This window comes from Pithys albifrons, chromosome 6 (genome assembly GCF_047495875.1).
Source record: "Pithys albifrons albifrons isolate INPA30051 chromosome 6, PitAlb_v1, whole genome shotgun sequence".
Classification (NCBI taxonomy): domain Eukaryota; kingdom Metazoa; phylum Chordata; class Aves; order Passeriformes; family Thamnophilidae; genus Pithys; species Pithys albifrons.
The window spans coordinates 6,153,989-6,181,718 of record NC_092463.1 but is presented as its reverse complement, the minus strand read 5'-3'; the positions used below and the strand labels follow the sequence as shown (position 1 = coordinate 6,181,718).

The 27,730-nt window shown below is 44.1% G+C and overlaps 1 protein-coding gene across 1 annotated transcript in view; it reads right to left on the bottom strand.

Annotated features, from left to right (window-relative positions):
- MNAT1 (MNAT1 component of CDK activating kinase) overlaps positions 1 to 27,730 on the bottom strand; it is a 128,566-nt gene continuing 100,836 nt past the window's right edge. Inside the window, exon 8 of the mRNA XM_071557320.1 lies at positions 1 to 1,200. Coding sequence (XP_071413421.1) covers positions 1,059 to 1,200 — 142 coding nt within the window. The 3' untranslated portion in view covers positions 1 to 1,058. The remainder of the gene's footprint in view (positions 1,201 to 27,730) is intronic.

Here is a 27,730-nt window from a genome sequence, read left to right as displayed (position 1 = left end):
TAGAGCTTGTTCTTCTCTTTATTACAGCATAGAAGAAACACATCCAATCAACACCTATCAGCAGATGGCCCATAAATGTGGTCCAAGCTCCCTCTCCTGAGCAGTTTCCCATCTCCTGCAGTTTATACCCACTCACGGCAAAGTCCAGTCCTGCCATGGGAAGCCCATCTCTGCTGCAGTAAGTGGACATTCCACTACCAGCAGAGCGGAAAAAATACATGAAAGCAGCAGATCAAGTGGCAAGGGTTGTTCCAAAGCCAGACAAAGGGATGTTCCTCCCAAAAGAAGCTCCTGAGTGCATGACAGAAAAGTTGCAAATGGAGCTAAACAGGAGGAAACAAACAACAACAACAACAAAAAAAAAAAACAAATAACCCCACAATTTTGACTCCTTCAATGACTTAGTCTTGCTTCTTAGATTGCTTCTAGAGGAACTCAGCAGAAAGACTTTGAGCTAAAGATTGGTTTTCCAAGCAAAGGTAAAAACCAAGTGTCATCAGGAAGGAGTCGTGTCAGCACAGTTCAGGGTTTCTCATCCCATCCAGCTGGCAGGAGGAAAAACCCACTTGTCTAAACTGGGGAAACTAGTTTTATGGGAAGAAAATGTAGGCTTGAATATTGACACTAAATGTTATAATCAAAATGGCATTTAAATGCTTGTGCAAATAAAACCCTGCAATAAGAGTAAAACCACAGACTTTAATAAAAAGGTCTGGCTTTATTTAAAAAAAATTTACAAGTGTATTTCTTTAAGCCTCAAACATACACAGCTGAGGTATTCACATCTTCCATTAGATGTGGCTTATTGCTTCAGCCTCCCTCAGCAAAGTGCCACATGACTCACGAGTTTCCCCCTCCGCAAAAATGTATCTACCATTTTACAAAGCTCTGGTGCAGACGGGTTTTGTTTTTTTCCCTTCAGCACTTGAACACGGCTGGTTTAGCACGGAGAAGGGCACAGGAAAGCGATGGCAGCGCGGCCATCGTGCAGATGGCAGCGATTCTGCCCCAACCTTTGCTCCCTTGATTGGCTTCTCGCACCGCTGGGTGTCCCTTGGTCACAGGTTGATGGTCCCTGGTGAACTGGGGTGCCAGAAGAGCCCGCTGAAGGCGTCCTGAAGGGCTCGGTGACAAGCCAGGGAAGATGTGTATCCCCCGGCGAGATCCTGCGGAGAGGCGGCTCGTACGTGGGCGAGGTACCTACAGCAAAGAGCAGCGTTAGCTGAGAGCAGGAAGGAACACACCAACACCTGCCTGGTGCACAGCACGGTGAGGGCCAGGCTACCTGTGGGAGCAAGCAAGGAGATGGAGCTGCCCACTGCCAGCCACCTATGGACACATTGGGATAAAGATTCCATGAGTTAAAGCACCTCCAGCCAGGCTGCTCCCACCAATGCCCTCGGACAGCTCAGCTCTTCAGAAGAGCCACAGGGTTAAGGACAATCATGGGATTGTATTCTCTGTGACATCCCTCCAGCTGGGGGAGGGTTAATTTTCCCCCCTTCCGGAGTTCCTTCAAAGATAAGGACAACACCACAAGCTTTGGGTGCTCCCCCAGGAACAGGAGGATTTCAGCTGTCAGGCCTGCCCAGAGAGGGGGTGGATTCCCCATCCCTGGAGGTTTTTAAACTGAGCTTGGCCGTGGCACTGAGTGCCATGATCTGGTAAAGGGACTGGAGTTGGACCAAAGGTTGGACTTGATGATCTCAGAGGTCTTTTCCAACTCAATCCATTCTATGCCTCTCTGTGTCTGGAGCCCACTGACACCTGGGAATTAGACCTGTGGGAGGCCATCATCAACATTTTGGCTGAAGAAGCCTTTAAACCTTCCCATTAAATCAGCATCATCACCCACTTGCAGAGCCATCTAATCCCACCCCATACCCACCAGACTGATGAGCTGACATGGAAACACTGCCTTGTGTGGCACCACCACAAGCTCCTCTTGGCTTCTTCCAAGGGCTCCAACCAGCCACACACACCAAGAACTCTTGTTAAAGGTGTTTGCTCAGGGGGGCCCAGATGGCTTCTTTCCATGCTGTAACTCTACATGAGACAGTTGTAAGACCAGATTCTCCACCAGTTTTGCACCAAAACCCTGTCAAACACACAGACAGATCCACAGCCCAGCAGGACGACCCTCTCAAACCCTGAGCACCAGATACACCACCACAAACAAGAACTGCTTCTCCCCGTGGCCATCTGAGCTGTCCCCCTTCAGCCAGCTGGTTTGATTCCTCACTTGGTACATGTTGCTCCTGGGAAGGTTGAGTCATTCCACCTCTGGCTTGGCAATTCAAGCATAAACTTGCAAAACGCACACAGCCTTTTATAATGTTATCCCGAGAAACCTAAAACAGCTGCACTTTTGGCAGGAAAATACAGGACCACCAGTAAAATATCCAAAACAGTTGCATCTTTTAATTTATGACTGTACACTGTTTCCATAAAGAGTATATAAAACAGGTCAGATTTTATAAGTAAGACATAATAAACAGTCATACCCATTGATGCCATAAATGTGCAGAAAAAGAGATTACTGAGAAATTATTAATTACAGTTTTAAAAACTGTATTTCTTGCACCTCATAACCACAATGCACAGACATAAGCAACATTTCTGAGTGATTCCTGGTGAGATGCTGAAGCTGAAACACCTAATTTGTCTCCTGCAGTTGAGATCAGCTCTGCTGCTTTGGACCAATTTGTGATGGAGCCAGGCCCTTCCTGCTGGACACCAGTTCCCATCAGCAAGGACAGAGGCAGGAGGGCTCAAACCCTTTTAGTGGTGCTCATTCCAAAGGGAATCTACAAAACTGGTCCCATCTCTTAACTTGCCAGGGCAGGTGGTTTGCAGAGAGCTCCTGGTTTGTGGAGAACTCCTTTTATGGTTTTAATTTTTTTTTAACATTCTTGTTATTGTCCCTTAATATTTCAGGAGGAAGATCTCATCCTTCCCAAAGGACTTTTACCAGTGTAGGAAAGAGGAGCTCCTTCCCCCAGCCAGGCATGATGGATACTGACAACAACAAGTAATTTCCTTCAAAACCCTGGTGTGAAACTACCTCTGCCCTCCAAACAGGAGAGTCTTGTAAAAATCGATTCCCATCTTGGATTCCACTTCTATCATATTTATTTCATTACATAAACTTCATTTTCCCCTCATGCATCATGTCCAATGAAAACAGGATTATTTTACATTTCAATATTAACAAAGGTTGGTGTGCCTTTCTCATTACTTTTCTTATCTTTTGTTACTTACGTATCACTAAAAGGAGTAAAACAGAGTCTATTGTTTCCCTTTTTCTAGGACATCTGAAACTGGAGCATTAGTTTCATAAGACAACCTGATTTACAGCCATTACAGCATTTGTAGTTAATTGGTAGGTGATCTCTGAAGCAATACAAAATCATTGCCAAAAAGGCTCAGATAGACTTTTACTGCATTAATTCTCCTTATTCCTGTGAAATGAGCAGGACCCGCTGCTGGCTGTCAAGTGAGGTCTTTATTTTCTTGTTAAGTATCTGAACTTACTGCTCTTGACCCATTTAATTACTGTGGTACACCAGGCAATTGCAAAGAATCTGCCACGCTGAAGCCACACAATGAGCAGCGAATGTTTCGCCGGCTTTTCCACACTGATCCCCATCTGCCCTGCCCCAATCCAGCCATCCCCTCCACAGGGGAACCTCTCTGAACTGGATTCCTGGGGTTTCTGGCAGAGGTCAGCACATCTTTTCATGTGCACCTTTACAACAGCAGCAGGAAGAAGCACTTGCCAAGTTTTATTTCCAAAAAGCCAAGCTCCGTTAGGTCTTGGGACCTGGAGGTAATTGCTCTCACTAGTTAGCAAATTCCAGCACACTGGGTCTGTTTTTCATAGGTTTATTTTAAGTACCTGTAAATCTTATAAGCAGAAACCAGGAAAACGAGGTTTGCTTTTTCTGCTGCGCAGTTTTTTAATGTAACTTGTTTTTACTGAGGGCAGACTAAACTCTGAAGTTAAAAAAAGGCCTACACTATTATTTTTGAGCAGGGCTAAAGGGCTGTGTGTTCCCTGCCCCACGGTTTCACACTTCCCATTCCCTGAAATGCTGAAGCTCCACTGCAGGCTCTGCCCAAACAAGCCCCTTTCCTCACTGCAGCCTTTGGATGTTGATCTTCCCCATTAACCTTTCACATCAGATAAAACACGTCGTATTTTGTTCCTCAGGAGCCTTCGGGGGGCTCATTCCTGACCTTCAGCTTCTCATCACTGTGGAGGGGGGGGGCAGGAAAAAAAAGCCTCCTGTTTTTAAGGAAAGAGGTGTAATTCACACTTGGTGTGAAGGCTCAGCATCAAGCTGGTCATTCCTGGGAGGGGGTATTCTTCATGTTTTCTCTTTCCGAAGGCCATGTCACCAACACTTGATCAGGAAGGACTGGGACAGCTGGAGAACTGTACAGTGGGGCCCACAATGGCAGGGGATGCAATTCCCTGTGCCTTCCCACCCTAGGCCAGGCACTCCCTGGCACAGCTGCTTCCAAGAGCCAGAGGACCCAACAGCAGCTTACCAGCACCCAAGACCACTGGAAAACACCCCCCTCACTGCTCAGCAGGGTGGTCTTGTTTCAGAGAAGTTCAGGAAGGACTTCAGAAACAATCACAGAATCAGTTGGGTTGGAAAAGACCTCCGAGATCATCAAGTCCAACCCTTGGGCCAACTCCAGTCCCTTCACCAGATCATGGCACTCAGTGCCACGCCCAATCTCACCTTAAAAACCTCCAGGGATGGGGAATCCACCCCCTCTCTGGGCAGCCCATTCCAATGCCTGAGCACTCTCTCTGCAAAGAAGTTTTTCCTGATCTTCAACTTCAATTTCCCCTGGCAGAGCTTGAGCCCGTGCCCCCTTGTCCTATTGCTGAGTGCCTGGGAGAAGAGACCAACCCCCACCTGGCCAGAACTTCCCTTCAGGGAGTTCCAGACAGTGCTGAGGTCACCTCTGAGCCTCCTCTTCTCCAGGCTAAACACTCCCCAGCTCCCTCAGCCTCTCCCCACAGCACTTGTGCTCCAGGCCCTTCACCAGCCTTGTTGCTCTTCTCTGGCCCCGCTCCAGCCCCTCAATCTCTTTGCTGAACTGAGGGGCCCAGAACTGAACACAGAACCAGGGAGAATGGAGAAAGGGCACAATGAAACCTGGCTAAAAAAACAACCAATCGAAAAACAAATAAACCTGGAAACCCTCACACACACAAACAAACAAAAAGAACCAAACATCCAACCAATAAGCCAAGAGCTGCCCATAGTACTTCCCTTCACCCACCCAACTGAAAGTGTCAGTGCTAGGGATCATTTCACACAATCTTCCCCATCTACCCAAGATAAACACACTCCCACTGGTGTTTCTGCAGATGCACCACTGGAGGTAAATATGGAGTAACTTGTATTTGGCATACAGGTTTTTTTTATCTACCAGGTATTTTATGGAGGGGGGTGTGAAGAAATATCATTCACAAGTTGTTTGACAAGAAAGAAAAAAAGATAATGTAATTCTATTCCACAGAATAGATTTACTGCTCATGTGATTATCCACAGCATCCAAGACAGAAAGTAATGGGGCAGACATTAGATCTGGGAAATTTTCCAGATTTGTCATTTAAATAATAAATAGTGGTTGCATGAAAGCAGGCAAAATACTCCAGTCTGGAAAACTGTGTGAAGCATTAGCAAGGCAGTAGCACAGGCTGCTGCATTCCTGAACCTTTCTGGAGACAGTATTTTCATTAGATTTACCAAGTCCCTGGGATGAGCTATCACCGCATTACTCAGTGAGCTTGGAGAGACTGGGTCTCATCAGATGAGAAAGGCACAAAGAAACTGGATTGTGTCTGGCCTGTTTTTTGTTGAGGAATGTGTAGTCTGGGTTACTCTATAGTCCCTAAGCAGGTACAAGCTGAGCTCCTCTGCTCAGCTCTGCTTTTGTTTCAACCAGTCAGCTCTACCACAGTCAGTCCATGCAGCCAAACAGAATTTGTTTATAAAGTGAGCCAAGTTCATTGCTTTTCCCCATTAAGTAGCCCCAGGAAATTCATTTGGGAACAGGCTTTTGCTGGGTGTTATTCAAATGTGGTGTGGTTCTCCCTGTCTCCATAACTGTGATGTCTAAGGCAGGGCAAAAACACAAGACACAAAGCTGGTACTCAAAGAAATCCAGAACAGCAACTCATCCCTCCACAGAGCAGCTACAAGTCTGATCCCAGGTCCTCAAAAGTAAAAAAACCCCAGCCTTTCATCTATTTTAGCAGACACTATTTGGGCACTATCATTGACTTTAGATCTTAACAAACCCACCAGCTCTTACCAGTGTCAGAAATTCCTGCTGAACACGAGCCAACAGCCTGTTCCAACATGGAATGCACCTTTAACACAGCCATGAACTCGGCACTGGGCTCCTCCTGAGTCCAACTCCATCCCTCCTTGCATTGTGCCCAAGGTCACTGCCAGCCCTGATGGCACTGAGGCACCTCAGCCACTCCTGTCCTTGCCCTCCAGACAACAGGGACAAAATGGGGGAAATCTGTTTAAATAGCTGCAGTCACTGAGGGGGTTCTGTTACTTGTTTGGGTATTTTTCCAATGTCTCTGTGCATACAACTGCAGCAACCAGTGTGAATGTCAAAACATGAGGTCCAAATACTGCAGATCCCAAGGCAAGAGAAAAAGAATGTATTTTTACCTTATGGACCAAACACAGCCCATAGTGCAGGGGTAAGAAAAAGTCACTCTAAATACCATAATACAGATTTGGCTCCTGAAAAATGCTACCAAAGACAAGTGAGCCAGGACAGACACCACCTCTGCAGCCCCAGGAATCCCACCTGCAGACAGCAGTGGTGTGCAGATCCAGCTCAGCAAGCCAGTCTGTTTTGTTACTACCAGTAACACTGCTTAGCTCTGCTGGTTTCTGAGGGCTTAAGGAGCAGAAATTGCTTCCCAAGGTGTCAGATGAGCACCAGACCCTTTCTCATACCACAGGCTTTGCTCAGCCCTTTTCACTTACCCATGCCCCAAGAACCTCCTGCAGAACCATCGCTTACTCATCTTAATTCCAATTTCCGATAAGGAAAAGTTAGAACCTTCATCTTGCAATAAATTCTGCAATAGAAGAGGCCTTCCAGCTCTAATGGATCTCTGTGTGTTTCAGCTAAGGATTAAGAAAAAACTTCTTAATTGAGAGTTCAAGTCCATCACTGCTAGAACTTTTACTTCTGTTTTATATCTTCTGAGTAACTCTGTTCTACCACAAACAAAATATCCCAGCAGAAAAGTCAGGAAAACCCTCAGCCCTGCAAATCAGTAATAGAAGTTTAGGACCTCTAGTGATTCTTTCCAGCCTTCTCCATCTGCTTTTTCTAAATAGCAAATTGTTTCAAACTCTGTCAAAGTGTCTCAGGGCCGGAGTGTGTGTGGTGAAACAAAGTACTTCAAAATTAAAACAAAACAGGTCTGCCAGAGCACACCTCAGCTCAGATGGAACAGCACAGAGCTCTGCTACCAGACACGGAAAGAGGAAAATAAAAAGTCCAGAAAAGTAATATTAGCCATTAAACAGCTGTCACTGATACAGCCAGTTATGACTCCAAGGATAGAAATTAGTGATGAGTTGTTCCTCCCTCTTTTCCCTCGTAAGAAAGGGCAAACATTTCTGATCCTGTGAGCCCAAAGCCACACACGTCCTGCTGCAACAGCCACTCAGGGCTCAGGGCTCTTACTCCAAAAGCTTCTTCCCAGTCCTTCCACAGCTACTGCAGTGACCAATAAAAGAATTTCTGGAGCGTTTAACATAAAAACTAAGGCACTTTTATTTGATGTTTCATATAAACTGCTTCCTCTTTTAATGGTGAAACACATACATAACCTGTAAGAGATACCTAATTACCCACTTCATAGTTTATTACAAATTACCTGTGACACTGGTGAGAGAAGTTGTGACCCCTGGAGCAGAGAAACCCTTAAATGCAAAACCACAAAGTCCTTAGTGGGGGAACAGAACAGATTCAGATTTTCCCGTTCTACTTTCCCTGAAAACTTCCTCTTTTTGTGATGAAATCCAGACTCCAGGGAGCAAACATTTCCACTGAAAAGCAAATACACTGGGGGGTGGAACAAAGGGAAATTTCCTTGTGACAGCCATCTCAAAATACAGCTTCAGTGCTCCTAAGTGAATGTGTCATAAAAACCCAACCTCTCCTACTGGTAAAAAAAAGAAGTATAAAGGAAGAAAAGCTTTAGAGAGCACCTGGTTCTCCAGTATTTTCCTTGCACTGAAACTCCACTGCTGCTCTAGTTTTTAAATAGACATGAGACCAGACTCAGGTACTCACATGTATTCAACACACAAACATTGGCTTTTGGAGTAACTGAGAAGTCAGTGCTATTGCCTAGAGGTAACATGAAAAAACATGGAGAAACTGAGATCAAAGGACAGGGAGAAATGCCTTCTGCCCCAGAGAAGCTGTCTGATATAATTTTAAAAGACGTGGATGTTTTTAAGTGTAAAGACAGGAAACTAATGATGAAAAAGATTTAGTAGAATAAAGGAAGCTTTGTACTCCTCTGGCCTGATATGCATTTTGCACATTTTCTCTGGTGCAGGCTGGAGGCAGCCCTGGGACAGGAGCTGCAGGCACTGCCACAACCACGGGTTTTGGACAACTCCAGCCCCACTGCAAGGTCCGACCCAAGAAGGCACCACCTTGATACAACTATTTCATGTGGAAAGGACTAAAAACTCCAAGTACTGTGGCCTACAGACCTTGAAACTATCAACCTAAAGCAGTGTAGACTATAAAGACTAAAGACTTTGAAACGGGACATAAATCCCTAAAATGGTGCAAACTCACCTATTCCAATCTTCAAAAGGAACTGCAAACCCAATTATACCTGGAGATGTTAAAAATCTTACAAGTTCAATTAACCTCCTCTTTTCACTGAGGAGTTATGCAAAGTAGAGAGCTACATCTGACAAGAATTTCCCTGTGTGAATCCAGTCCAGGTGTGAGAAACACATTTCGAGCCTCACGTGAGCCCAGAATTCACAGTGGATGTCTGCATATTCCTTTTGATAATAATAAAATGCTACATTTAATGAGGTTCTCAGCATTTGATGAGGCAGCATCACTTCAGATGAGGTGCAACAGTTCCAGCCTCAGAAAACATAAATGCCAGTTCAAGAGCAGCCACTGCTGTCTTTGTGCACTTGATCTGAGCTAATGCAAGAAATCTTGAACTCAGCTTCAAAAGTCAAAGCAATGACAGAGGTCATCTTGTCTTACTGGGATTTTATTTTTTAGTTAAGAAAAGCCCAGCCCTGAAGCTGCAAGAGAATACACCATAACTCCACTATGCTTCAGAGAGAGGAGGCACATCCTCAGCTGGTCTAAGGCAACACGGGTTATTGATCCCTGTGCTGTTGCAGGGCAGAGTCAAAACAATGTTTATCTGAAAGTTCTCCTCACTTTAGCACACGACTGCTTGCTTTAAAATAAGAACAGGAAATGGAAAGCAGAACCTGCACATACATGAATCCTTTGCAAGCAAAGGAAAACTACAGGCTACACAGTTTCTTTTTATTCATGTGCTTCAACAGTATAAAGAGTATTTATGCAAGTTCTATGCTGACTCTTCTTTCTTCAATTGTTGGGTGGCTTCCCCATGTCCCAGTAAAATATTTAGTTGTTTTAATGTCTCCACCCATGTCAGAACGGAGCAATCACTGACTGTGCTGTGTGAAGAGTTTGTTTCTTGTTGCTCACCTCACATCTCCGCACCACACGTTCCTCCCAGTGTTCCCAGCTCCAAAATATGCACATCCACTATGACTCGGAAGAATGTTTTTTCCCTTTAAACTGAAAGGATTTCTGCTTCAACTGTTTCCCAAAAAGCTGCCTGAACTCATTGCCCCGCTGTCTGTAGCTGGGAACAAGAGGTTAATATTTATTTCTAGAAGCCTTGCTCACAGGAAGCCTCCCTCCAGCACCAGAGACTTCCGTAACTCCAGAGGGGTTGGGAGTGCTCTGGGATGAGTGGGGGCACCTGGTGCCCCATTTGTCATCCCCCTGAGGTCACTTGCCAGCTGTCTGTGCTCTCAACACCCATGCTCACCACCGCGGCCACGGCATTCTCGCTCGCTCAGGTTTCCAGGTCTGAACTTCCAGATACAGTAAATCAATCAGCCATCACAGAAAGTGCTCAAACAACTGCAAGTTAAGCATTTTAACACCCTTGAGCAGCCTCGCTGCGAAACAAGGACACTGCAGTCCTCACTGGAATCCGGCAGAGCGCTCGCTCTGCAGGACTAGTATGGATTACACTTGGGAGCACTGCAGAACTGCAGCCACATTTAGGCTGTGACTAAATCAGGCTCTGCTCGTACTTGACCCCGAGAAGAATGTCATTGAACACAAGGGCCTTTTCTCAGCTGTGATTTTGTGGGGTTTTTGATTTTAATGGCTAAAAAGTCCATTAGGCCACTATTCTGTAATTGCAAAGCAGCTCTCTTTGTAACATGTTGTGGAAAAGTTTTGGCATGGATTGATCTCCAAATTCTTTTCATCTTTCCCCCTGCCTTCCAGTTCCTCATGTTTAGGACAAAGGTCACCAGAAGAACATGGATATGTATAAAGAACTATTATTATTATGAGGGAATTAACCATTGTTTTCTATTTTACTACCTGAGTCAGGATTATTTTCATAGGCTTATCTCTTGTTTTTAAGGACAGGGCAAGTTCAGTCTTAAAGACATCGCTGTGTCTTTCCCCAGGGCTCAGGGAACACTTCCCTGGGCTTGACTCTTGAGAATACAGCATCACTTCTGCAGGCAAAAAGAGAGAACAACACAACTTTTATTCTGAAAGACAGCTCTTTTGAGCACACACATTCTTATTTTAGGATAAAACTTCCCTACTGTTCCTCACACTGCCTTTTTCTTCGCCTTCCGCACACCCCACCGCGTGCCATAAATCCCTCAGCGCAGGGCAACCAATCCATATTGATGAACTGGGGCTCTGGGAGAGTTACATGAAAGAGATTCCTCCAGGACCAGCTTCCATGTAAATTATGCAGCTGTGAAGCCATCAGAGCACTTTCTGAACACAGCACTCAGTCAGGAACACCTACAGACAGAGGATGGAGATGCAGAGACATTTCCTCTCCACCTTCCAGAATATTTTGCTTGATGCAGAGTTCTGTGGCAACAGACCACAAGGACAGTCATGGATCTATTACAGAATCACAGAATGGTTTGGGTTGGAAGGGACATTAAAGATCATCTAGTTCCAACCCCCCTGCCATGGGGAGGGATGCCACCCACTAGCTCAGGACCACAACTGCAGAGTCCAGCATGGTTGCCAACAGAGAGGGGATATTTCTGCCCCAGGAGCTCCAGTAAGAACCTTGACTCTGGGCCCAAATCTGGAAAATAGAGTTTTAGAGGTTTTCTTGTACTGAAGGACTGTGCCTTAGTCCCAGCAGGGGAGGACAGAGCCCCAGGGTGACTCATGTATAAGGCACAGCCACAGGCTTTGCCCCCAAATCACTGCTGATGGGAAAACCACCATCTGAACACAGAAAAAGCTGGTTATAACCTCAGCTTTGCAATATGGTCTCCCCAGGTCAGATGGTCTGTTCTGTTTTCACTGTGTCACAGCATCCTCTGTCTTGACCGAGTAGCAATGAATTCATGTCATATGGTAATTCCAGTTTAACATGACTCAAACAAAATATCACAAGATGCACAAGAAATTTTAGAGGGTTTTTAACCTCTGATACTGATCAGACAAGTAAGCTGCCAAACCTAATAATTATCTCAAATGAATAACTATGAGCACAGAGCAAACCTGCCCTGTGCTTGTAGTTATTCATTTGAGGCAAGAAGAACCCAAAGTTATTTTCTTTAGGCAGTATGTGAAAAGTACAGTTGTTGAAAGCAAAGAGATTGCAGTTTGACAGTATTTAAAGATGAGATTGTTCAGGTCAAAAGAAGGTGAAAACAAGTTGCAGCTGATTAGTGCTCTAATGCATCAGACCCTCTGCTGCCGCAGGTTCTGGTTGCTGCTGATCACGTCAGCATTTTAGTCTGATGCTGAGGATTGAGTTTACAGCTCTCAGCCATGCTGGCAACTTCTCCTCAGAAAAGCCTGGAAGAGGTGGGAGGGAGAAAAGAGACTGCCCCAGTCCTGTGCAGCCTTTTGGCTGAGCTCTCACACCCCACTCTGTGCCACAGGGCACTCAGACAGCTCGCTGAGGTGGGGGGAGGAGGGCAAAGAGTTCCTCTGTTCTCCTAAAAGTATTTTTTTACAGGGGAATGAAGGAAAAAACCCACCCGTTCAATCCTAGGCAGCTTCCTCCTATCTGTCAGCATATGGTAGGAGCTATTATTATTTGGCCTAAATCTAAAGCATCATTAAGCCTATTTTTCTATTTTAAAAGTTTGACAATTCTATTGTGAAATCTGGGTGTAATTCTCTGGATTTTATTGTCCTTCTGCATTGTGCCCTGGTGGAATTTCTAGGGGGGAAAAGGCAGTGATGATAGGAGATCTTCATTTTACTCTTCTAAAAAGACAATGAGTTAAGTGTCTAAATGGACTTGTTCTTTAATTCATGTAATTTCTGTTGAATTAATTTTTACTCTCTGCTGCTTTCAATCTAATCCAATATCCTGAACCGGCCTCAGCACAGATACCAAAGCCTCAATGTGCTGAATTAGGCAGAATCCTTTAGTTTCACCTGGGGGAGAAAAGTGCTAACAGAGTTGTTACGGAGCAGTGACTTTCACAATTGCTGAAATTCTTCATGGATTATTTGTTAATAACCCGACTCACCTTGCAAACTGAACCCTCAAAAAGAGGGTTCTCCAAAGAAGTTGTGCCCACTGATTGAACTGATTCTGAAACTGCATTTTAAACACTCACAGAGCATGCCCAGCGATTGGGGGGATTGCTAATGAATAATGACATTCAATAAATTATCTGGTGCTTCCCTGATGATGAGAGCTCCCAGCAACACTAGGTGGCAGAAGGCTCTGTCACATTGGAGACACCTGCAGACAGATACACTCAGACCCAGACTTGAGCTTGATTTTAGAAAAGCTAAGGGCAAAACAGTTCAAAGCAAAACAGCCCTAAAATTCCATTTTCCATCCACTCTTCCAGTTCTAATTCTGCCTTTGGTATCTTTAGTGCATATCGTTTCCCTGGCTGTCCCTGAAAGTGAATATACCTTCTAAATCTGCCCCTTGAATTGCCTGTTGTTCAATCCAGGTGAAACTCTGTACTTGACACGTGATTCTATTAAGCTTTTATTCAAGTAAAAGAGGAATTCACAGATGAAAGAAATAAATGACCATTAGGGCAAGCACACAATGCAAACTTACAGTGCGAGTTACCTTGAAACATACTTGAAACTCAGCCTGGAGTGCCACAGCAAACACATTTCTGCAGCTGAGAGAGAAACAACCACTACAAGCAAACTCATTCAAAGCTGCTCAAGATTCACAGTGGAAAAGGCCTGATACAAATGGCATCTGCTCCTTCATGGAGATGCATTTTCAGGAGACACTTCTGTAATTACATATAGAATCCCACAGTGTCAGCTGGTTGCTTATAGTTTTATGTATTTAACCCTTTAAAAAACATTTATGTTCCATTTTCTTTTATTCTGGCCACTCTCTTGTCAACCACTCCAAGTTTCTCTCTCATCCAGTATAAATCAAATACATAAGGAAATAAAGAGGGGTCAGGATGGGACAAGATGATCTTTAAGGTCCATTCCAAACCTCTCACATTCTGTGATGCTGTGATTTCTGCTAAAAGACAGGAGAAGAACTATCAGCAATCACAAAGACAGGAGAACAACTATCAGCAATCACACTCAAAGGCAGGATTAGCAGAACAATCTGGTGCATGGGCTGTCACAACCTGGATAGAAAAGAAAGCCAAAGCAATGCAAGGAGGAAGCTGTAAACATGGAGGGAAAGTGGAAGACAAGCAATGACTGGATGCTGAAAAACAAAAGGGGGTTGGAGGAAAATGACACTCTATTACCTTAGACATGTAAATTTGAGTTGACAGCAAAGATTTCTTCTGGAAGGCTGCACTGCTTTTACACTTGCCAACCAGTAACACCCCAAATTTACAGGACATAAGGGGTGGGTTCCCCAGGTGCTCAGTGCATTCAGGTGGGCTCTTCTGCATCTCTAGCCATGGAGGCTCTTTGTGTTTAAATATAGTATATATTTTATCATTCCTAGTAGTCAGCAGTGGAAATTGTCACCTAAGCAGGAAAAGATGCTGTTGAAGAAACAGGAGGGGTTGGTTAGAAAGTAAAAATTGTTTTGGCCATGACAGCTCATCTCACTGCCCATTTTGAGGGTAAGGGATCACACCACCCACTGCAAATTGCTGCCTGAGAGGCAGAAAAATCAATAGTAGGTAGAAAAGCCAACTTGCCAAGGCCACAGCCACTGCCAAAGGATAATTAATGCATCTGTCTGCATTCTTTAATGTTTCCTAAGAAGCAACTATGTTAACTGAAAAGGTGTGACATGTCACCAGCCCTTCTCTTCTCTCCTCTTCATTTTCTCTCTATATTAAAACCTTGGCTACCAAAGAAAACAATCACGTTTCACCTCATCTTTTCCCAGCTTTTCTGAAGTTCAGTTCCTGCTCCAGAGCAATATATACAGCCTAAGTACTACCCCTGACAAGCTGTTTGACAGCCCTAAGTTGCACATCTATTTTACTCCCAGAGCTTTGGAGCTGGTAGGACTTAGATGGGAAATGGAGGCCAATTAAAATAAACACAGACAGTATCAATGAATTCTACAGAAAGGCACAAGACAAGCAAAATGAAACACTACTGGCTTTTGCCCACAGTCAGATTCAGCCCATCTCGCAGGTTGAACGCTCTGGCTGAGGTCCAGAAAGACACTTAAGCACATGCCTTACTTTAAGCATGTGAGCAGTCTCATTGATTTTTCTCTCATGCCAGTAAGAATATTCAATGCGCTTAAAGTTAAGCACATTGTTAAGTGCCTTCCTGGACCAAGGCCAGGCTATTTAGCCCTTGCAAGAGTTGCTCTACAGAATATTTACCATTATTTTAACTTCTCAAGACTTTCCTTGAGATAAAGTTTTATGGTGTATGGAAATATTTCATTCATACGAGCAGTGACTGTTTCACAGCAACCTTCAGGGACCAAGTGTTCTTCCCCTTCCCACATCTTCTTAAGCAGTAACTGGAAGGGTTATCAAGACACAGAAGCAAACACACCAATAAAGAAAATCAGTTTTGAAAGGGAAGCCAGCAGTCTTCCTGATCTGTACAGCAAAACAAGCCCCATAGCAAAAAGCTGACAGACATATTAATTTTCACTGAAAACTAATGAAGTAATTTGCCAATATCCCATCCCAATAACAAGTTCTGTGCAGGAACTTTGAAAAGCAAGCTAATTGTTGGCTGAAATTAATTATCACAATAAGTATGCATTCAATTCCATTTTTCCTTCTTGCTTTTACATCGAGTCAAACACAACACTGAAGGAAAGGCCTGTTAGTGCTTCCTCAAGATGATCTCACCACATCAGAGCACTTTAGAGATCAAAGGCACAACCAACACTATTGCTTTTTGCTACAAAGAAGCACTGCAATTTGCTGTGCTACAAACAATTGGATTATTGTCTGGTTGGCATTACCCAAGTTCAGTATCATACCCTGAATAAAAGATAAAGATGTTTAATAGTAGAGGTAAGGAAAGCTGTGGGTCAGACTCCTGCTTCCCCCAGCCCAGACATTCCTCTGCAGGCTCCTCTTTTATGAGCAGAGGGGGCTTTTTATTTCAGTACTTGTTTCTTTCAGAAAATTTTAAACTCAGTAGTGAAAGTGCAGAACTGGCAGGGAGATGGATGAACAGAAAGCCAGTTTAACACTGGATCACCTCTGCAGTCTCAGGGGGACTCATCTTACATCAGTGCAGCTCCACTGATTTCCTGTTACCAAGCCCACACCTGATGGCATCTCAAGCCTCAGCATCACACACACCACTTCAGAAACTGGTGGACCACCCTCATGGCAACCTCTGAGATCTCTGCAAAAAGGAGCCAGGAAGACAGAGGTAGCCTGCTAACAAAAAGGCACTTTCCAGTGGATTCTGCTTTAGAAGACCTCAATTTGAAAGAAATAATATCTTTGTATCTAGAGCTATTTTTTGTATCCTGTTAGTGCAATTATTTGATGACATTTTCTCACCTTGCCCTGCAGAGTCTGAGCAGACAGACACAGAGACTGTAACACCAAGAAGCTTTTCAGGCTGGAAGCCACGTAAGGAGACAAGATAAAATTATCATCACACACAGAATATTCTGAGTTGGAAGGGCCCCACAAGGATCATGAGTCCAACTCTGAAGTGAATGGCCCATCATGTCCTGCCCTCCCTGCTTGGCAGGGCTGGCCCAAACAGGTCACTCAGGGCTGTGTCCAGTCAAGCTTTTAGCATTTCCACAGAGGAACTCTTCACAAACTCTCTAGTCAACCTGCTCTAGTGTTTGACCTCCCTTGCAGTCAATGGCATTCCCTGTATTTCAGTGTCTGCAGTATCTTGCCCTCTCATTGGGAATCACTGAGAAGAGTCTGGCTCTGTCCCCTTCACTCCCTGCCCTCCATCAGGTATTTACATACATTGACAAGATCCTTCCAAGCCTTCCCTTCTCTAGATCAAACAGTTCCAGCTCCCTCAAACTCAACTCACAACAGATACCGCAATCCTTTCTCACTCCAGTGTTTCCAGTGTGTCTCAGGACAGGACGCACCATCCCAGGTGTGTCCCTCCTCAGTGCTGAGGGGAAGGATCCCCACCTGCCCCTGCCTGCTGGTAACGCTCTGCCTGAAGAAGCCCTGGAGACTGATGGCCTTTCCTTCCCACAAGGACATGCTGCTGGCTCATGACCACCGTGCTGTGCTCCAGGTCCTTCTCCACGGAGCTGTTTTCCAGCAGGTCAGCCCCCAGCCAGTACTGGCACATGGGGCTGTTCCTCCCCAGCTGCAGGGCCCTGAATTTCTCTTTGCTGAACTTACAATATTCCTATGACACCAGTTCTCCTGCCTGTCAAGGTCCCCCTGAAGGGCAGCACAACCATCTGGTGCATGAGCTGCTCCTCTGGGCTTTGTACCACCTGTACCGTGCTGAGGGCATCCTCCTTCCCACGACCAGGTGGGATGAAGAGGACAGGGAGCACTGGTCCTGGGACTGACCCCAGGGATGGACCACTGTGTCCTGCTTTACTTTGAAACCCCAAAATTAACAGGTATGTTAGCAACATTAGATAGTATTGGTTTAACCAATTCCCATCCTGACATTATGAGAGCACAATATTTTAATATATACAAGAATCATGTCTGTTTCTCAAAAGTATCTGTTGTCTCAACTCATCCTTAAAAGTTAATTTCCTTTAAGAAAACTTAAAAAATCATTTATGACTTCAGAAGGAAAGACAAGACTTTTCTTTCTGAGCTTCTTTAGTATGTAACTAACCCAAGTGGTGAATTTTCTTAAGGAATCATTTCTGTGGACAAAATAACCCCTTCACTTGAAGAACTGAGAGCAAGAAGAAAGCTGTATTCCAGAGCTGGGATTACAGCCAGTTTATGATGGATAAACATTGAATGCTTATGGCATAATTATATCACAGCCTTTGCTGCCAGAATTAGAAAAAATATTCTTAAAATTATGCCCTAAATAGAATGGTGTTTAGTTTAGCTAAACTGAAAGCACACTCCAAGAAATGTGAAAAAACAAACCATGATTCCAAATCTCAATTATGCATAATAAGGGCTTGTTTTAATAAAAGCACATTTAGTGGCTGAAAAAAGTTTCTCAAAAAATAATTTTAAAGATAATGAATTCCCAATGTTCAAAAAAGTGTCACATGCAATTTCCATCACTGGCTCATGTAAACTAACCTCAAATTTAACCAAATGCAACTGTGATCAATATTTTGTCAATCAATGTATCTGGGGTTTAAGGCAACAAAACCAAATGCAAGGATGAGTTAGAAATTGGAACCCACAAACAGAACAGAGTTCTTGGCTACTGAAAAGTCTGGAAGAGTTGGTGACAGCAAGGAGCCATAAGAATGAAAAGTTTTGATAATATTGCAGCAGTGAGCAGGAAGAGTCAAGTGCAGAAGAAATAAACATGATAATTTGTTTCTGTTATGTTTTACTTTTTTTTTTCCTTTAAAGATGGCATCCTCCACTTTTGGGCAGCTTGAGGCACAGACTGTTCCCCACACCTCTAAATTGTTGCACAGTGTCTTGTACAATGGACTTGCCATTATGCTCCTAGGCACTTTTGTAAGGCAAAACCCAGCAATAAACAACCAAAAAACCCAACCACATAAAATATAAACACTGTCAGATTTACCAATATACTCCTGAAAAAGCTGTAAGAGTTACTGAACATCAAGAGTCAAAAAGGTTGGTTATATATAGCAGAGCTGAGCCACAGAAGGAAAGAACATTGGAAACAGATTCTACCTTCACTGTGAAAAAAATCTGAAGATGGGGTTTGTTCTTTTTCACCCCCCAAAATGCTGATAGGATCACAGAATCATAGAATCGATAGGATTGGAAAAGACCTCAGAGATCATCAAGTCCAACCCTTGGTCCAACTCCAGTCCCTTTACCAGATCATGGCACTCAGTCCCACGCCCAATCTCACTTTAAAAACCTCCAGGGATGGGGAATCCACTCCCTCTCTGGGCAGCCCATTCCAATGCCTGAGCACTCTCTCTGCAAAGAAGTTTTTCCTGATCTCCAACTTCAATTTCCCCTGGCAGAGCTTGAGCCCATCGTGCCCCCTTGTCCTATTGCTGAGTGCCTGGGAGAAGAGACCAACCCCCACCTGGCCAGAACTTCCCTTCAGGCAGTTCCAGACAGTGCTGAGGTCACCTCTGAGCCTCCTCTTCTCCAGGCTAAACACCCCCAGCTCCCTCAGCCTCTCCCCACAGCACTTGTGCTCCAGTCCCTTCCCCAGCCTCGTTGCTCTTCTCTAGACCTGCTCCAGCCCCTCAATCTCTTTTCTCAACTGAGGGGCCTCAGCCCTGGTTAAAGAGCTCACCCAGACAGAAACAAACCCATCCAGTGGACAGGAACCTCATGTTTGCCATCCAGGCAGGAATTCCCAGCCTGTAAAAGAACCACCTCCACACGTGCACAACCTGCTCTGTCACCCACCCCAACCTCAGAAGAAGGTGATAGAGAATAAAAAGTTGCCTACACCAATCCCTTTTTATTATTTATTTTATTTATAATCTCTTGGCAATAACACATCATGAACTGCAGTGGAAAAACCCACGAACTAAAAACAAAAATGGGGCTGAGGGAGGAAAAGGTGTCAGAGCAGAGAAAATGGGAATTTTATTCCTCAAAACCATAACCCCCACCACGACAGCCTCGTTGGCTCCTTCTGCACTGACAGGAAATTTCTGTAAAAGAATCATGTGGTGCTGGAACACAGAAGTGCAGAGGTTCATATATGAGACAGGCTATAAGGCCTGACCTGGGATTAACAGGCAGAGTCAAAAGCCCAGTCCTCCCCTCTGCCTTCCAAATACTAAAAACTTAGAATGTGACAGAAACCTGTTGACTTTGACAGAGTTTAAATTATACCAGTATGAAGCCAAAGAAGCAGAACACCTAACACTGGCAGAAAAATATGTCTGGGACTTCAGTGCTTCACAGACACTCCTGAAAGTTTTTATCTTTGCAAAACCAGGCAGAAAATCCTAGAGGACCACAGAAGGGCAACAGATTTATGAGATCTGAGAATCCTAAAACAAAGAGGCAGTTGAGCTAGTTGGTTTTATTATTTTATCCCTGAAAGCTTAAATAATAAAAAATGTAAAAATAAAAATAAAGCTCAGCAAGCACCTACTGAAAAAGCAGAGTGTCACTACTATCCTTTAGGCATGTTTCCCTCCCCACCTCTGGAAAGTTGTCTGGCATTTGACATAATTGGGAGGAAGAATTTTCTCCCCTGGCAAAGTCAATTAACTTCCTTGTATTTGTATCATCTGTCAGAGTTGACTCTGCTCTCTCCTTCACGTCTGACAAAAGCTTCTACACCTACTTGACAGATCAAACAGGTTTTAAAGAAACTATTGAGCTTTAAAGGGAAGTTCTGTGGCTGTGTCAAGTCAAAAGCTGCAACGCAAAAGGTGAGTGATTATTCTATTAGTACGTGATACACTCCCCTTGAATATTAAAATGCAGCATAACTTTGAACTGAAGTTCAACTCCTTTCATGCAATTTGCTATTTCACTGTGAAACTCCCTTAGTCTTCAATCATCATAAACATCTGTAGAAAATTAAAGTAGTGTTTTTCCTGCTCTGTGTTCTTGAACTGCTTAATTTCTCTTATTATTAAGATATAAAAGCTCCTTGCTATAACAAGAAATTTAAGAAACAGCGTGGGCCACTACTTTAACACAGAGCCCTAAACAGGTATATGCATGTTTATACACAATGCTATAACCAAGCTTTTTACCTAAAGACTACATAAAATGATAGTGTTTATGCAAAACCACACAAAGTGATGTCACTACATTACATGTCCTGCCACTCTTTGGCATCATAAAACAAGGGCCAGATCTCATCACATTTTATGGCCACTCTAACTGAGGCCCAAACTCATTTCCCATTAGCCCCAACTTAAGGTTTGCTGTAGATCAGTGTACAAACCTCCTAATTAAAGTCAGCAGGGAAAGATAATGCACACAACATGCTTAATGTAGGTCTCCAGTTAAAACATAAATGAACATACAGCAGCATGGTGGGTAATGCAGGTGTTGAAAAAACTCCTCTGTTGAAATGCATTTGCCCATAATTGACTGTTAAGAGCAACTAGACCAGAACTGCAGCTCTCCCAGATGGCACCAGGAACTGGGAGCACTCACAGGGAAACAATGTCAGGGTCTCTGTGGACCTTCTGAAGATTTTAAGTCCCTGAGCAGCACTAAGAGCATATCACAGAAGCAAAAGTCACTTTTATTTGGGCATGGACCTATTCTGAAGTAAAAAGCTGCATTCTACTCACCAAAGGCACTTGGACATTTTGTCAGGAAGGGCATTTGGTCCAATAAAATCTCTTTGCTCAGAGAATAAAGCCAGTGGGTTCTATCGAGCTGCTCGAGTGTGGTGCATCACGTCTGACAGGCTGCTGATGTGATTGAAGGGAAGAGAGCACAGGGCTGTATTGATCTCCCACCAGCAGGGCAGGCACTCCAGCAAGTTCCCTTTAAAGCAGCTCCACACAAGTATTGCATTATCTGCCACACAAGGGCCACGGAGGTTTTCAAAGGCTTAAACCATATTATGGCACATAAATCTACTAAGGGCTAATGCAATGCTCTTTGTGACTGAGAACTTCTTGTACTACACAGGCTTTACCAGTTGGAACATGGAAGGGCAAAACCCACAGGAGGAGCAGAACTGGCTCTTCCCAGACCACCTGTGCTACTCCAGCACAGGCTGGAGCACACGTGGGTCCAACCGGCCCTGGGATCCAACTCAAATGTAGTCTACACACACACACTTTACCATGAGTTTTATACCATTTTCCTGTAACTTTTCATGAAGGTTAAAGCTGTAGCAATGCAAACTCCTCACTTTCTGTGCAAAAAAAAAAATTCAATTTTTTTGAGGAAAAAAAAATTGGTACATCTCCATAGGAATCCCATGGGTCTTCACTGTGAGCCAGCAATCCTCCTGCATCAGAATTAACCTAACCCTAATCTCACTGGAGTACAAAAGCCCCATTTAATGCACTACTGCTGCATATATTCTACCCTGACCTATGGATTTATTCAACCAATACTGATCTTTCTTTCCAAGAACTAAAATTTCTTCACCCCAAGAAGTAACACACCCCTCAGTAACACACCCAAAAAACACTCGAGCTCATTCTTAGTTTTAAAACAAAAGCAGGCAGTAATTTTTTTTTCTTAAAGTACTCAATTCAAATTAGTTTCATAGGTGCTGCACCAAAAAATATTTAAGCACAATTTACACTCACAGATCTCAAGAAATAAGTGTAAATGGGATTCATCATCCAAAGAAGTATTTTCCCAGTGATACACAACAACTTTCGTCTATGATATGGAAGAAAATATAAAAGTCACTCTATAAAATGTGTATCTGTCAAAAAATCTGAGGGGGCTGGAAAAACAGACAAATGATTCAGGCTAATCTGTAGCACTTACTAGCACAGACTTTTTCCAACCAGAGACAGCTCAGTTGCAAAGCTCAGGCAGTGGGGAGCAAAGAACAGGTCACACAGAGCACCACAAATTAATACTGGAAACAACTTAGATAATGGTGTCCCAACTTACAAAACCTGAGCTCTGCTTATTTCTGGAGATAAAGAGGTGGTTACAGACACAAAATAATATCAAGCAGAAGAATGGGGAGGACAAACAAAAAAACCCTAAAAGTTTTACATATGGACTGAGGCCAAACTTAGAAAGTGTTTTGATGCTTAACTGCCTTTAGGGATTTTAGTCTACCTGATTTTACAAAGGCTACAGAGGAATCTCTGACAGGATCTGATTCATCCCTGCACAATCAGCCTCTTCCTCTGCAGCTCTGCACCTTTCCAAGCAGCACATGCTGCCCCACTCACCAATACATCCCTTTACACCAACAGTGTGTTTCCAACACCTTTCCCTTCTTATTCTGATTATCCCAAGCTAGTTTGTGTTTCCAATCACCTCCAAGCCCACAGTGCATGAAAATGAGCCAAACAGACTCTTCATTCCGTCAGTTGCTCTAGAAAAATGTTCCCTTTGTCTATTCAGATTCACTCTGGTTTTCTGCAGGAAGTTCTCTGCGTGTTACTGGGGAAAAAACCTTCAGCTGCACTTGCTGCAACAACCCCTGCACTGAAATGGCTACAAAACACTTAATAATACAACAGCAATAACAACAATCACATTGTAAATGCAAAATGAGCCATAACATACCTGCATACACACATAAGCATGCACAAACATATATACTACCAATAAATAACTCTAGCAGCAATGACACCTTTCCTGGGTGCACAGATCATGCCCTCAAAGCAGTTACCCTTGATGCCCTAAGTCCTACCTTCTTCTTGGAAGAATTAGTGGTACCACTGCAGTTTCTTCACCACTTTGCCAGGAAGTCAAGGCTTTTGAGGAGCTCTCAGCCTCCCCTACACTTCCCCTCACCATGTAGTAGATGTTCTTCTGGGACCATCCGAGCCTTTCACCAGAGTAAAAGCAAAACTTTTGGAAATCGCTCATTGAAAGAGAATGTAATCAATGAGTTTATGTGGGGGCTGGAAAAAAAGGGGAGGAAGAGAAGGTGAAGGGAATCAAAGAACACACAAACTTACTTCGATGTCGCTTTTCTATTCAAGAAATTCTGCTAAATTTAACATGTCTTCTGAATGTTTTCTTGTTTAGTTTTAACTATTTTTTTTTATATCAGAAGTATTTTAAAGTCTCTCCTTTATTTGTATTTCTTGCTTTTCATATTGTTTTTGCTTTCTTAAGGAAATTGGCAGCTGAAATGCTGTTCTAAAAACAAGTCACAAACATTTAGCAGTGTTGCCATTTCAAACACCAGGCTCAGCTGAAACTGCTGTGTGGTAAGATGATGCTGTTTCAGCTGCTGGAGCCCTCAAAGGACAAAAAAATGCTGAATAAAACCAAACTGTAAGCCATGAGTCAACAAAAACTCTTGAGATTTGTTGCAAATAACATCCTTCAAAGCAGCCCAAAATAGAGGATGCACTGCCCTGTGCAAACACCAGTCTGTTTTATCACCTCCACGCAGCCACTCCGGCTTATGTGGAACTCTCTACTGGAAGCAGCAAGTATTTCCCAGAACATAATGCTGATATTTCAAACCAGATATCCCCATTTTCAGATAATGACACAAAGCACCACTGGAGAAAGGAAAGAAAAAAAGTAAAAAGGATAGGTTCAGAAGGAATTTAGATGTAAAACTACCACATATTTCAGCAATTTGACCTTACCACGGAAACAAGAAATGCCCATGTATCTGAAGAAGGCATGAAATGGAACCATAAATGAGCACTGAAATCTCCTATACTTCCTAGCCCCATTCACAAAGTAATTTTCTAAGGGAATAAAAATAGCATTAAAAGAAAACACACTGATTTTCTGTTCCTTTCTGATCTGGAATTCCCAGAGCAGACAGCCTGCCAAACCTGCTGCTGTGCACAGGGGCAGCTGATCAGAGCAGAGAGCTCCAGGCAGGTTTGCAGCATTTGTTTCGAAACACAGGAAAATCAACCAGCAGTCACCAGCTCCCAGTAAAGCCAAATACCTACAAACTCGAGGATGGTGAAGGGACTGGAGCACAAGTCCTATGGGGAGAGGCTGAGGGAGCTGGGGGTGTTTAGCCTGGAGAAGAGGAGGCTCACAGGTGACCTCAGCACTGTCTAGAACTCCCTGAAGGGAAGTTCTGGCCAGGTGGGGTTGGTCTCTTCTCCCAGGCACTCAGCAATAGGACAAGGGGGCACGATGGGCTCAAGCTCTGCCAGGGGAAATTGGAGTTGGAGATCAGAAATAAATTCTTTGCAGAGAGAGTAATCAGGCATTGGAATGGGCTGCCCAGAGAGGGGGTGGATTCCCCATCCCTGGAGCTTTTTAAAGTGAGCTTGGCCGTGGCACTGAGTGCCATGATCTGGTAAAGGGACTGGAGTTGGCCCAAGGGTTGGACTTGATGATCTCGGAGGTCTTTTCCAACCCAGTTGATTCTATGATTCTATGAACAGCCTCCAGCACCAGCACAGAGGCTTCACTGCCCACTCCCTGTCCCACAGGTAGCTGCATTCCTTTGCTCCATTGCAAACATCCCTGAGCCCTGTGAGCACACTCACCAAATACCTGGAAGGGCCTGGGAACACACACAGTTCATCCAGTGTTGCAAAAGAAAGGAGCACCCACCCAGACTGCCCAAGGGTAGGAACATTAAAGGCACTTCTGTAAGGCCTCATCCTGCTCCCACTGAAGACAAACACATCCCTTACCAGGGCTGGGAGCAGAACTGGACCTATGCTGAGCTCTTACTTGTTTTTAACCTACAACCCTCAGTAGGCAAGCAAGTTCAATGGGAATATTTCAGAACGGTGTTCTGACACAAGAGCGAAAACCAAGTCAGGAAACATGTGAACTTCCTACAGCTCTTGGGAGGAGGAACCTGGAGGTGCTACCTGTGAGAACTATGAAAATGGTGAGGAGGGCAGTCACACTGAGATATCATTGCTGTCATCTCCAGGGTCTGATACCACAGTCTTGATTGTTAAGGTGTTTGTTTTCACAGAATCATAGAATCAGTTGGGTTGGAAGAGACCTCCGCGATCATCAAGTCCAACCCTTAATCCAACCTCACTTTGATTACCAGATCATGGCACTCAGTGCCATGTCCAGTCTCAACTTAAAAACCTCCAGGGTCAGAGAATCCACCCCCTCTCTGGGCAGGCCATTCCAATGCCTGACCACTCTCTCTGTAAAGAACTTCCTGACATCCAACCTAAACCTGTCCTGGCAGAGCTTAAGCCCCTGCCCTCTTTGTCCTACTTCTGGTTGCCTGAGAGAAGAGAGCAACCCCCACCTGGCTACAACATACATTTTGTATGTTCGTCTGCTAGTCCACGTTTTTCAAGCACATTTAAGGCATGGATAAATTAAGCAAATAGAGCAGACCTAAAAAATCTACAGATCACTTCTAGGTGAGCAAAGAAGAGAGACAAGTAATAAATACAACAATACAAAAATGGTAACTTCAGTGACTACTCAGACAAAAGCCAAAAGATCAAGAAGGATCCACAGCCTGGACTGCTCAAGGCAAGGGACTGCTCAGTCACAGCAGAGTCCTGAAGGCAAACTCCTCATTGCACTCACACCTTCACAATATTTGGCTCTTCTGGTGAGAAGAAGAGCAGGATGCACCTACACCATGGAATGAGGAAAAAATAAAAAAGCAATATATGGTTTCCATATTTCAGATTGTGTGCAAACTCTGCATCTGTGGGATTTTTCATTCCAAAGTTAACTGTGTGCTAAAGAGAGTCTGGAACAGCAGAGCCTTTGTGCTTCCAAGTTTTGAGATGGCCTCAAAGTGCAGATCTTCTCTTCTCTCTTGTTTCTGGAATACTTTTTGACAATTAGCAGAATCAATGGCCACAGAGCAAGAAGTCTGCCCAATCCATCAGGGCCTAAATGTAAAGAGGAGGAGGAGAAAGGAATGACAGGAAGAGGAGAAGAGGTGTAGGGTTTTTTGGGCTTTATTCAGGAGCATTTCCTCATGAATTCTGGAAGACAGTCAGGAAATAAAGATAGCAGCCAGCACTCACCTCCTGCATGTTTTTAAGGGAGAACTAGACAAACACAGCAGTAGGAAATAAAGGAAACCATAAGTAACTTTCTCTGTGCAAGGCAGACACTACCCCAGTACAGGGAGTTGGCAAAAAACCAACGTATGGAGGCTGCTTGGTAAATTCTCCATAAATATTAAAAACACAAGTCTGCTGATATCTGCATTTTTTCCTAAGCTGATGGAAAAATTAAAGCATGGGTCGATGCTTCTGAGAACAGAGGAGTCAGTGAGATTCCCAGGTTTAGGGGAATGAACAAAGAGATGGAGAAACTGTTACTGTGAATCTCAATTAGTGTCAATAGACTCTGGAGAGAAGAGCACCTGCTTTGGAGCCAGGACCACTGACCTTTTCCATCCTTCCAGAAAGGCTCACACAACTTCTGGAAATGAGAGAGCAGAGGTGCCTGGAATCTTGACTAGTGCAATAATGCCAGCAAGACATGGGACCTCTTCTTTCTACAGGTCTCACTCTCCTCTCATCACAGGCATATTTGCTGTTAAACTACTGAGTCTACAAGGACAGAGGGGAAGGAAGGGAGAAGGAAGGGAGAAGGAAGGGAGAAGGAAGGGAGAAGGAAGGGAGAAGGAAGGGAGAAGGAAGGGAGAAGGAAGGGAGAAGGAAGGGAGAAGGAAGGGAGAAGGAAGGGAGAAGGAAGGGAGAAGGAAGGGAGAAGGAAGGGAGAAGGAAGGGAGAAGGAAGGGAGAAGGAAGGGAGAAGGAAGGGAGAAGGAAGGGAGAAGGAAGGGAGAAGGAAGGGAGAAGGAAGGGAGAAGGAAGGGAGAAGGAAGGGAGAAGGAAGGGAGAAGGAAGGGAGAAGGAAGGGAGAAGGAAGGGAGAAGGAAGGGAGAAGGAAGGGAGAAGGAAGGGAGAAGGAAGGGAGAAGGAAGGGAGAAGGAAGGGAGAAGGAAGGGAGAAGGAAGGGAGAAGGAAGGGAGAAGGAAGGGAGAAGGAAGGGAGAAGGAAGGGAGAAGGCAAAGGGGAGGGGAGGGTGAGGGGAAGGAAAAAAGGAAAAAAGGAAAAGGAAAAAAGGAAAAGGAAAAAAGGAAAAGGAAACAAGGAAAAGGAAACAAGGAAAAGGAAACAAGGAAAAGGAAACAAGGAAAAGGAAACAAGGAAAAGGAAAAAAGGAAAAGGAAAAAAGGAAAAGGAAAAAAGGAAAAGGAAAAAAGGAAAAGGAAAAAAGGAAAAGGAAAAAAGGAAAAGGAAAAAAAGGAAAAGGAAAAAAAGGAAAAGGAAAAAAGGAAAAGGAAAAAAGGAAAAG